This window comes from Scyliorhinus canicula, chromosome 2 (genome assembly GCF_902713615.1).
Source record: "Scyliorhinus canicula chromosome 2, sScyCan1.1, whole genome shotgun sequence".
NCBI classification, from domain to species: Eukaryota; Metazoa; Chordata; class Chondrichthyes; order Carcharhiniformes; family Scyliorhinidae; genus Scyliorhinus; species Scyliorhinus canicula.
In genome coordinates this window covers 228,042,682-228,054,818 of record NC_052147.1, presented here as the reverse complement: position 1 = coordinate 228,054,818, position 12,137 = coordinate 228,042,682, and the positions used below count along the sequence as shown (strand labels likewise).

Here is a 12,137-nt window from a genome sequence, read left to right as displayed (position 1 = left end):
TCCTTTGCTGCGGCCGACCTCCACCCAGCGGCATCCCTTTCCTCGGGGCATTGGTCACATTCAGGGCCCTCCGCTCTGCCACAGTGCAGGGCGGGTCTGGCGGTCCCCTCCAGTTTGGATGGAAAATGTAACTGGTCTGATTCGTAAGTTTGTGGGTGACAAAGGTTCGTGGAATTAATGTGGATGTGGACTGTCAGAGGATATAGCAGGATATAGATCGGTTGGAGACTTGGGCTGAGAGATGGCAGATGTAGTTTTATCCGGACAAACATGAGGGAATGCATTTTGAAGGTCTAAAACAGGTGATAAATATACAGTAAATAGCAGAACCCTTAAGAGTATTGACAGGCAGAGGGATCTGTGTCTACAGGTCACAGGTCACTGAAAGAGGCAACGCAGGTGGAGAAGGTAGTCAAGAAGGTATACGGCATGCTTGCCTTCATCGTCTGGGCACTGAGTATAAAAATTGGCAAGTCATGCTGCAGCTTTATAGAACCTCAGTTGGACCGCACTTGGAATATAGTGTTCAATTCTGGTTGCCAGACGGATGTGGAGAGGGTACTTAGAAAATATTTACCAGGATGTTGCATGGTATGGAGAGCATTAGCTATGAGGAGAGGTTGGATAAATTTGGGCTGTTCTCATTGAAACAACAGAGGTTGAAGGACGGCCTGATAGATGTCTACAAAATTATGAGGGGCGTGGGCAGAATGATAGTCAGAAGCTTTTCCCAGGGTGGAAGAGTCAATTACTAGGGGACACAGGTTTAAGGTGCGAGTAACAAAGTTTAGAGGAGGTGTGTGAGAGAAGCTTTTTATACAGAGGGTAGTGGGTGGCTGGAACTCGCTGCTGGAAGAGGTCGTGGAAGCAGGTACGTCAGTGGTGTTTAAGGGGCGTCTTGACAAATACACAAATAGGATGAGATTAGAGGGATACGGATCTCGGAAGTGTAGAAGGTTTTAGGTTAGATGGGCACCATGGTCGGCGCAGGCTTGGAGGGCCAAAGGACCTGTTCCTGAGCTGTACTTTTCTTTGTTCTTTGACTCAAACTCTCCTCATACGCCCATTCTTACCCTCCCAGGAATCAGTCTGGTCATCCTTCGCTGCACTCCCTCCATAGCAAGAACATCCTTTCTCAGCTAAGGAGACCAAAACTGCACACAATATTCTCTCTCTCGACATCCAGATACATGGGGTAGATTTGTGTGTTCACCATTTAATTGGTGATCTGGCAGGGTGAATCAGACACACTTAACAAATTCCGCCTTATTTTCATTCAGCTTGAAATCAGACCATGAAAGTGAAATTGCACTCCTCAGCTTTCCAGCATGTAATGCTAAATATAAATCAGGAACCAATTCTACCCTTTCTAACCTTTATTTTTAAAATATGCCCGTGGGGTGCAGGTGTTGCTGGCTAGGCATGCATTTGTTGCCCATCCCTAATTGCTCTTGAGAAGGTGGTGGTGAGCTGACTTCTTGAACCCCTGCAGTCCATGTGGTGTAGGAAAGCTCATGGTGCTGTTCGGATGGGAGTTCCAGGACTTTGACCTAGCGACTGTGAAAGAAAGGTGATATCGGGATGGTACAACTCGCAGGCGGTGGTGTTCCCATCTGAGGGTACTGAGGATGATTGTCCCAACCTCCGATCCAGTTGAGAACCAATTCAGTAAAGATTGGGGTATTTGTTATGGGAGACAATGTGGGTCAAAACCTTCAGCTTTTTCAATTACTCACTGCATTAAGCGTTGAAACCTTGGAGATTTAGAATTATTTTTAAGAAAGAATCAATAAAGATTTTAAGGAGTATATATTTTTTTCACTATTCAGTTAGGAAATGCATTGATCAATAAAATGTTCCCCATAGATTCTACAATATTGTTTTTGCATCTATATTACATATATAATATAACTTTATCATAGTTAAGGGCATATTAGATGAGTATTTTCTTTGTAAATTGGGTGACATGAATAGTGTAGATGATACCATCAGCATGTCATGTGATTCAATTTCTGACATGATAGTCATTTATTCTAATGTTTACACCTGATGTCCCAGACAGAAAAAAGGTCAGTCCTAAACCTAAAATACTGGTTTGTACAATAATATTTTTCCATAGAATAACATGAGTGTAAATTACATTAGGAGTAATACAGATTGATGAGTCCAAAGATGTGCAGGTTATGTGGATTGGCCATGATCAATTGACCCTCAGTATCCAAAGGCTAGAGGTTAGGTGGGCTTACTGGGTTAAGGGGATAGGGTGGAGGCCTGACCCTAGGTCAGAGTCGGTGCAGACTCGATGGGCCGAATAGCCTCCTTCTGCACTGTAGTGATTCCATGACTCTCCTGAGAAAGTCTATTTTACATGTTCAGTCCAGTTACAGTGGGTGATCAGCAACAAGGGAAAATGGATTTTAGAATAGAAGAAAAGATTGTTCACAGTGAGACGAATTATGGTCAGTACTTAATTTGCTATTTATAATTATGGTCAGTACTTAATTTGCTATTTATAATTATGGTCAGTACTTTATTTGCTATTTTTAAATGTAGACTAAAACATAATTTTTAGTTTCAGTAACAGTTCTTAGACGCATTCATTTCCTTATGCAAAATTAACTCACTACATTTTGCATATGTTGTCAGGACTACCTTACTCAATGAGGCAAGCTGGTTTCCCTTTAGGAACATTGCTCCTTTTTCTGGTTGCGTATATAACAGGTAATCTACATATTATATTCTTAGCCACTGTATTAATATTTTTTAAAATTCCATGTAGAAATGATAACTATTACAGTTGAATGTGACAAATATTTTAAATAGATGATGAATGTTTCATTCTATTCATAGATTATTCTGTTATACTGTTGATTAAAGGAGGGAACCTGTCTGGAACAAACACTTATCAATCTCTGATGAACAGAGCTTTTGGTATGGCAGGTTATGTGATCCTTTCATTCCTGCAGTTTCTGTATCCTTTCATTGGTAAGAATTTAATTTCTACATCATTAACCACTAAATTCCTTTCAAAGGCAGTAAAGATAACCTTGTATATATTTCCGAAGACTGTCGAGCGCGGAATATTAAATAAATAATGTTCTCAACAAAAATGGCTGTAAATCAAAGTATTGATTGCATTGCATTAATTATAAAATATTGAGTCATGCAGCAAAGAAAGTTGAGAGTTTAAACAGAGGTGTTCAAAATTCGGAGAACTTTTGAGAAAGTAACTGAGGAAAAAATACTTTGATAAGTAACAAAATTTAGACTGTGCAGTGTTGTACCTGAAGCAATCCTGGAAGCTTTTAATAATAATCGCTTATTGTCACAGGTAGGCTTCAATGAAGTTACTGTGAAAAGCCCCTAGTCGCCACATTCCGGCGCCTGTTTGGGGAGGCTGGAACAGGAATTGAACCCGCCCTGCATTGTTCTGCATTACACGCCAGCTGTCTTAGCCCAATGTTCTCAACCAGACCTTTTTAAAAGGGGAGTGGATAAATATTCAAAAAAGGGCAACATTAAAGATGTATTTGAAAAGTTTAGGAGTAGAGGGGCTATGCGGAATATTCTTTCAGAAATATAGCATTGATATGGGTCTGGATTCTCTGATTTTGATACTAAGTGCTGATGCCGGCGTGGGAACAGTGGTGTCTAACGACAGGAAAAATTGCACAAAATTCAGCAACTCTAAATGGGCCAGCACCATTGCCACGTGGAACACAACCGGCTCCATGTAAAACGGCGCCGGTAGCTCGCGTGTAATATAAGACGGCTGTTTAAAGTGGTGATGGATCGGTCAGGGGCTCTGATACCGGAGGTGGTGGTGTCTATGGACGCAGAGAAAGCATTTGATCGGGTAGAGTGGCGGTACTTGTTCGAGGTTTTGGAAAGGTTTGGGTTTAGGCCGAGAATTATGGCACGGTGCGGTTGCTGTATGTGGCACCAAGGGTGAGGGTGAGGACAAATAATATGAGCTTATGAAGCTTTGACTTACATAGGAGTATGAGGCAGGGGTGCCCACTGTCACTGCTGCTTTTTGTGCTGGCCATAGAGCCATTAGGGGGTCGGTAGGGCAGCGGGGGATTATGAGGGGACAGAGGGAGCATCGGGTGTTGCTCTAGTCTATTCCGATGACCTCTTGCTGTATGTTTTGAATCCGTTGGAGAGTATGGGAAGGATTATGGGCCTGCTGGGGAGCTTTGGAGGGTTCTCAGGGTACAAGCTGAATGTAGGGAAAAGCAAGGATTTCCCGGTGAATGAGGTGGGGAAACGGGCTAATTTAGGGGGGATGCCATTTACGGTAGCAAGGGATAGGTTAAGGTATTTTGGGATTCAGGTAGCGAGGGAATGGACAGGGCTCCATAACTGGAACTTAACGAAGCTGGTGGAGGAGCCCAGGGAGAATCTTAAGAGGTGGGAAACACTGCACTTAACATTGGCGGTGAGGGTCCAAGTGGTGAAAATGAATATTCTGCCGAGGGTCTTGTTTATCTTTCAAGCTCTCCCGATCTTTATACTAAAGGCCTTTTTTCAGAAAGTGGACACGATCATTTCTGACTTTGTATGGGCGGGGAAGGTGCCAAGGGTGGGGAAGACCCTGCTACAGAGGCAGCAGGGGGGAGTTGGCCTCACCAAACTTGCTTCACTATTATTGGGCAGCGAATATGGACAAGGTGCGGCAGTGGTGGGAAGGAGAAGGGGTAGAGTGGGTTAGGATGGAAGAGGAATCTTGTAAGCGGTCTAGTTTGAGGGCTATAGTGATGGCAGCATTGCCAATGGCTCCAAGTAGGTATTCAGGGAGCCCAGCGGTGCAGTCCATGGTGAAGATATGGAATCAGCTGAGGAGGCATTTTGGGTGTAAAGGATGTCGGTGCTAACGCGATTGTGTGAAAATCATGGCTTTGAGCCGGGGTGGGATGATGGATAATGTATACGGGAGGTGGAGGGAAGTGGGGCTGGTCAAGTGAGGGATCTGTATTGGTGAAGTGTTCACCAGTCTGGAGGAGCTAAGAGAGATGGTAGAGCTGCCGAGGAGGAGTGAGTTCGGGTATCTGCAGGTTAGGGACTTTGCGCAAAAAAGTCTGGAGGGTGTTCCCTAGGTTGCTGGGATATACCCTGCTGGAGCGACTGCTGCTTCCGGATGTGGAAGGGGAGGGAAGAATTGGGGGTATATACAACTGGTTAGGGAGCAGGGAGGCATGCAGGCGGTGAAGATCAAGGAGAAATGGGAAGCGGAGTTGGGAGAGGAGATCAATTGGGGAGTAAGGAGTGAGGCACTGCGAAGGGTAAACTGGACCTCCTCTTGTGCAAGGATGAGCCTGATACAGTTTAAAGCGGTGCACAGGGCGCATATGACTTGGGCAAGAACGAGTGGGTTCTTTCAGAGGGTAGCAGATGAGTGTGAGAGGTGTGGGCGGGGGCCAGCGAATCACGCGCACATGTTTTGGGGTTGCGAGAGATTGGGAAGATTCTGGGCGGGAGTATTTGCAGTCTTAGCCAGGATAGTGGAGGAGGAGGTGGACCCGGATCCTTTGGTAGCGACATTTGGGGTTTCAGAGATGATGGAGCTCCTGGAGAGGAGGAAGGCCGATGTTGTCACCTTCGCCTCTCTGATTGCATGGCGGCAAATTGTGCTGGAGTACCGGTTGGCATCGCCACCGGTGATAGTGGTATGGTTGGATGACCTGTACGGCTTCCTGCGGTTAGAGAAGATAAATGATGAGTTAAGGGGCTTTTCAGGGGGGTTTGAGGAAAGGTGGTGGATGTTTCTGACCTTGTTTGAGGTGTTGTTCGTTGTGGGGTGGGGAGGAGGGAGGAAGAAAAACGGGCAAAATCTATACAGACCATATAGTTGATTGCTGGGAAGTATGTTTCCTCGGGCGTTTATTCACTGTAACCTGTTTTGATACATGTTTGTAATAAAATACATGTTTTAAAAAACGGCGCCGGATTCACCGGGTCCCTGATTGGCGTACATGAGGCTCACTCGCCGCAGCCGCATTTAAATGGTCCTTCCCCCTACACACATCGTCCCGGCCAACAAGATGGCTGGAAGGAGAGCAGCGCTATGGTTCAGGGACACTGAGCTGGACACCCTCCTGGACGCCATGGAGGAGAGTACCCTGTACCCCAGCCCAGGAGGAAGACCGCCAAGCGCCGCTATTTGCCATGCAGGTACGGAGGTGGCAGAGACAGTCAGCGCCGTGGGCAATGCCATCCGGATTGGCATCCAGTGCAGGAAGAAACTCCATGACCTCCTCAGGGCAGCCAGGGTGAGTAGGCAGCACGAACCCCGCTCCAAATCATAGAATTTTTTTAATCGTAGAATTTACAGTGCAGAAGGAGGCAATTCTGCCAATCGTGTTTGCACTGGCCCTTGGAAAGAGCACCCTCTCCAAGCCCATACCTCAACCCTGCTCCCACACCTCCACCCTATCCCCATAACCCCACTACCGTTAATTGGACACTAGGGGCAATTTAGCATGGCCAATCCACCTAACCTGCATATCTTTGGACTGTGGGAGGAAGCCGGAACACCCGGAGGAAACCCATGCAGACATGGGGAGAATGTGTAGTCTCCGCACAAACAGTGATCCAAGCCGGGAATTGAACCTGGGAGTCTGGAGCTGTGAAGCAATTGTGCTAACCACTGTGCTACCGTGCTGACCGTAACCCGGCACCTCCCTCCCCAAGGATAGCCGAACCCCCTTGCTGCCCCACATGCCAGCACCCATGCCAGCCACCATGGGCGGGTGCCCTGGCCACTGAGGCCACCATCTACCCAACCCCAAAGGCTGCATGCGTTGGATCGTCTAACTGCATGTCTGCATTTCCTCCCTCCCCCGCCCCCCCCCCCCCACCCCAGTAGATGGCCGCACACAACCGCTGGGAGAGGGGGAAGAACGAAGGGGGACCAACAGACCTGCAGCCCCTCACTGTGTCCGAGCACAGGGCACTGGATGTGGTTGGCGGCCCGGAGGAAAGGGAGATCACCGAGGCGGAGGTCGGCGGCAGGCGAGCAAGTGAGACCCTGTCAAGTTGTGTATTCCCGTGTCACATGTGTGGACAACCCCCCCTCCCCCCACACCCCCCTCACACCCCCCCCGCGCATCAGCACCTTCACCCCTCCCAACCCGCACCCCCCTCACCCCCACAACCGCAAAGGGTAACACCCCTGTTGTTCAGCGACCAGCCCCGCAGCCGGCGCTTGCCTGAGGAACCCGAGGCAAAGGGATTGAATGCCAAAGCCTCAGGTACCTCGCGAATCTGCAAAGTAGAGTAAGTCTTACTGCCTCACTCTCATGTGCAGATTTGCCAAAAACTGATCCTGCCCATTGTGGCCGGGATTTCGCTTCAAATGTTTTGCAAGATTGCGTTGAATCTCGCAAGGTGTTGCAATCCGGGTTCCCGGAAGCACGGTATCCCGGTTTTCAGCGGCCACGCTGTGCTACGGCGAGCTGCTTTTCGGGCGCAGCGTGGCCGGAGGATCGCGCCTGATGTACTGAGTTTTTTAGCTTTGTCTTATCAACAAACGTAAATATGCCCCTCTCCATTACTTCATCTAAATCATTAATATAAAGAATGAAGCCCCCACACTAATCCCTGGGGAAGGCTACTTTTCTCATCCTGAAGACTTTAGAACATCCCCTTTATTCTTACCTTCTGTCTTCTACATCCCAACCTGTTACCAAACTACTTCAGAAGCAATATAATATCGGACAGATGCTGGTTATGATTGTCACTTATAAAACCTTTATTAATATCATTTCTGTTATTATATGGGCACGGCCAGCATTTATTACCCATCCCTAATTGTCCTTTAGTAGGTGGTGGTGCGCTGCCTTCAGAAACCACTGCAGCCCATGTACTGAACGTATTCTCCCAGTGCTTAGGTAGGGAGTTCCAACGATGTTAAAGGAATGACTATATGGTCCCAAATCAATTTGGGATTAGTGACTTGGAAGGGAACTTGGAACAGATGTTAAGTTCTTAAGATGTAGGAGCAGAATTAGGCCATTTGGCCTATTGCGTCTGCTCCGCCCTTCTGCCATGGCTGAAATGTTCTTCATCTGTTACCTACAATGCTACAGACCAAGAGCTGGATGGCAAAGTCAGCCAGAGAATCTCCTCCCTAGAACACATGACCTAAGAGCAGGAGTAGGCAATTCAGCCACCCGAGCCTAAACACCTTCAATGTGATCATGGCTGATCCCATCCTCTTCTCAACTACACTGTCCTGCCTATTCTCCATAACCCGTCAACCCATATCCAATTAAAAATCTGTCTAACTCCTCCTTAAATTTACTCACTGGGTAGCGAATGCTTCTGTGTCCCTGCTGCCCTTGTTCCTCTCGGTGGAAAAGGTGTAGTTGAAGAATTCTTGGTGAGTTGTTGCACTCCATCTTGCAGACGGTACACACTAGCAGCCACCATGTGCTGGTGGTGGATGAAGTGAATGTTTAAGGTAATAGATAGGGTGCCGATCAGGCAAGCTGATTTGACTTGGATGATGTTGAGCTTCTTGACTGTTGTTAGAGCTTCAATCATCCATACAAGTGGAAAATATTCTACCACACTTGTGGCTTGTGCCATGCAGATGGTGGAAAGGCTTGGGAAGGTCACAAGTGTCATAATATGCACCCATGCACATCATGAGGTAAAAGCAGGCAGTGATAGACACCCAGGTGAGCCAATCAATATACAGAACAGAACACGATCAATCACAAGACAGGACACCAGAGGGGGGGCTTCCACCTATAAAATACACGAGGCATCAGCACTCGGTCTCTTTCCACTGGCGATAGCTATCGTGACATTCGGGGTGTAAAAATCATTCAACACCTCCAACACGTGGATCAGAGCTGGCCTGGTCTAGATAGTTAGCTTTAGTTTACTTAGGGTAGTAGAGAGTCAACCCACAGGCAGCTGTGTGTTCTGTTGCTAGAGTTCAATAAATCTCATATTGAACCAACGCCTACGTTTGGTGTATACTTGATCAGTTAATTCCATCGTGTGCAATCCGTGTTACCCCAGGGTGAACAACACGACAACAAGATGAGTCACTCATTGTAGAACACCCAGCCACAGTATTTATGTAATAGGACCAGTTTACTTCCTGGTTAATGGTGCTCTCCAGGATATTGGTGGTGGGGAATTTGCTGATGGAAACGCCGTTGAATATCTAGCACAAAATCCGCAAGTAAGTCAAAGATGTTCCTGTCACTATCTGTAAATAATAATGTTGGTGAAAATCACCAGCATACATGTCTAAACCTAAGAAATATAGAACGGCACATCATTAGAAAAGACCATAGTGGTTCATCTGTTCAATCTCAATGTCCTGGAAATATCGATCCCAATGTATTTGCTACTATGCTATCATATTCTTTGCTAGGTATTTAGCCAACTCTGTTGAATCAGTCTCTTTTACTCTCAGCCTCTCAAATTGATTCCAAGTTAGATTTTTGGGGTAGCTTTAATTTAGTTTGGCATTACATTTGGACTTGACCCACTCCTAAACAAGCATTTGACGTTGTTTACAGGTACAAAATAGAGAAAAGTAGTGGATAATATGGATAGTGTACAAAGATGTTTAAGTGAGAATTCAAAAGGGAGTTGCTTTTTATTAATTAATTTTTCAAATGTGCCAACATAGGTCTTGTTCTGTGCTGAGGTTCTTATATGAATACTAATTCATTTTGTAAAATGCCACATTTAATTTTCAGCCATGGTAAGCTGCAACATAATATCGGGAGATACATTAACAAAGGTGTTCCAAAGAATTCCTGGAGGTAAGTGATTGTTTCCTGGTTGCTTCATGGGGTACAGTAACGTTGAGCATAAGAACCAGGTTCATTCTGAAGCGACGTCTTCAGGGATGAACTGGATAAAAATAAAATTGAACACTTGCACTTCTAGTGTTGTGCTGAAGTCATTGTGATGAAACTGGTGGCACCTTCATTCTTCCCAAACAATAAATAAGTTCATAACTGCTTTCTCATGAACAAAACAGACTTTGAATAATGTTAAATATATTGGATATTTTTCATCTTGTTTTCCTCATTCTCATCATGTGTACTGTCAGAGAAACAGAGACAGGCAATCTAAACTGAGCTCTGTTACCAGTGTTGCTTAGAAACCAGCTATTGGTAGGTACATGACAGCATGCAGGGTGCTTACATCCTGTAGGTAAATAAGTAGCCTCTGCTCAGACCCCTTTTCTTTTACCTGCCCTTCCACCACCATGGCAGATCCTTTTTTGGGACGGTAACAAATGATTCATTTTATCATAAAATCAAGATTATCTTAAATGTAAACACAAAAATAATTTTCTGTTTTAAAATGTGCGGCTGTATTTTAAGTAAATGCACTCAGAATGTATGTTTGTGTATGTATAATTAAAATCTGCTTTGTTGGGCAGCACGGTGGTGCAGTGGTTAGCACTGCTGCTTCATGGCGCCAAGGCCCCAGGTTCGATCCCAGCTCAGGGTTACTGTCCGTGTGGAGTTTGCACATTCTACCCGTGTTTGCGTGGGTTTCACCCCCACAACCCAAAGATGTGTAGGGTAGGGGGATTGGTCACGCTAAATTGCCCCTTAATTGGAAAAGGTGAATTGGGTACTGTAAAACATTTTTTAATGTGCTTTGCCATCAATACATTTTAGAGTGGGACAAGTGTAAATATTACTGACAGCCATAGTTCAATTATGAAAGCTATTTGTTTACTGTTTAGAAATGAACAGAAAGTGTGCAAATGATTCTTCAATGCTGATCTTGTCAGTGTGTGCAACACAAAATTTAATTCAAAAATAATGAGTAACAGCATCTGACACTCACCTGAGGAAGGAGCTGCGCTCCAAAAGCTAGTGATTCCAAATAAAGCTGATGGGATTTAACCAGGTGTTGTAAGACTTCTTACTGTGTCCACCCAAGTCCAACAACGGTACCTCCACATCACATCTAAAAGAGTGGGAGGGTGGGGGACCGAGAGAGGCAACAGCATCTAAAAGAGAGAGAGGGACGAGGACCCAGAGACAGACAGCAGTACCTAATAGAAACGGAGCCTCGAGGCAGAACGTGAATGGATAATCACCTATAGAACAAGACAGGTAGTGCAGGAGTCCCCTGGGGTGTCACTCCCCAATCGGTTTTCCATTTTAAATGCTGGTGAGGATGTTGGTTCCTTGGAGGGGTGCAGTCAGAGCCAAGTGTGTGGCACCACAGACAGCTCTGCTGTACAGGAGGGGAGAAAGAAGGAAGAAAGAACAGTCATGGTAGAGGATTCATTAGAGGAACAGAAAGGTGTTTCTATGGTCGTAGACATGACAGCAGGATAGCATGTTGCTTACGTGGTGTCAGGATCAATAGTGTCATGAAGCAGCTGCAGGACATTCTTCTGGGGCAGGTTGATGAGCCTGATGTTGTGGTCCACATTGGTACCAATGACTTAGGTCGTATAGGGTATGAGGTGTGAAAAGCACATTTCAGGGAGTAGGAAGGAGATTGAAAAGCAGAGCGTCTACAGCAGTCATGTCAGGAATACCATGTGCTAGTGAACATAGAAATAGGAAAATGAAACGATTGAACATATGGGTGGAAAATATGGCGCAGGTGGAAGGACATCAGATTTCGGACGCGTTGCGACTGGTTCTGGAGAAGGTGGGACATGTATAAGCCAGACAGTCTGTATCAGGGTGGCACAGTGGCATAGTGGTTAGCACTACTGCCTCACAGCACCAGGGACCCAGGTTCAATTCCAGCCTCGGGTGACTGCGTGGCATTTGAACATTCCCCCTGTGTCTGTATGTATTTCCTCTGGGTGGTCCGGTTTCCTCCCACAGCCCAAAGATCTGCAGGTTAGGTGGATTGACCATGACAAATTTCCCCTTCATGACCAGAGATGTGCAGGTTAGGTTATGGGGTTACGGGTGTAGGGCAGAGTAAATCGCTGCAGACCCGATGGGCCAAATGGCCTCCTTCTGCACTGTAGGGATTCTATGATTCCATGTTCTGAACAGGACTGGGATGCACATCTTCACAGGGATATTTGTTAGTGCAGTTGCGGGGCGGGTGGGGGGGGGGAGGGAATATTAGATGCGCAGAGAGGTGGAGACCTAAGGAGGACCTAGGTTTCAGTA

The 12,137-nt window shown here is 46.1% G+C and overlaps 1 protein-coding gene across 4 annotated transcripts in view; it reads left to right on the top strand.

The window, feature by feature from the left end:
- slc38a11 (solute carrier family 38 member 11) overlaps window positions 1–12,137 on the top strand; it is a 258,711-nt gene that overhangs the window by 153,095 nt on the left and 93,479 nt on the right. For 3 of the 4 annotated variants that reach the window (XM_038789718.1, XM_038789717.1, XM_038789715.1), the window contains exons 3-5: window positions 2,647–2,721; window positions 2,851–2,985; window positions 9,726–9,791. In XM_038789718.1, coding sequence (XP_038645646.1) covers window positions 2,661–2,721; window positions 2,851–2,985; window positions 9,726–9,791 — 262 coding nt within the window. In that variant the 5' untranslated portion in view covers window positions 2,647–2,660. The remainder of the gene's footprint in view (window positions 1–2,646; window positions 2,722–2,850; window positions 2,986–9,725; window positions 9,792–12,137) is intronic. The other variant, XM_038789716.1, reaches the window with a different exon arrangement.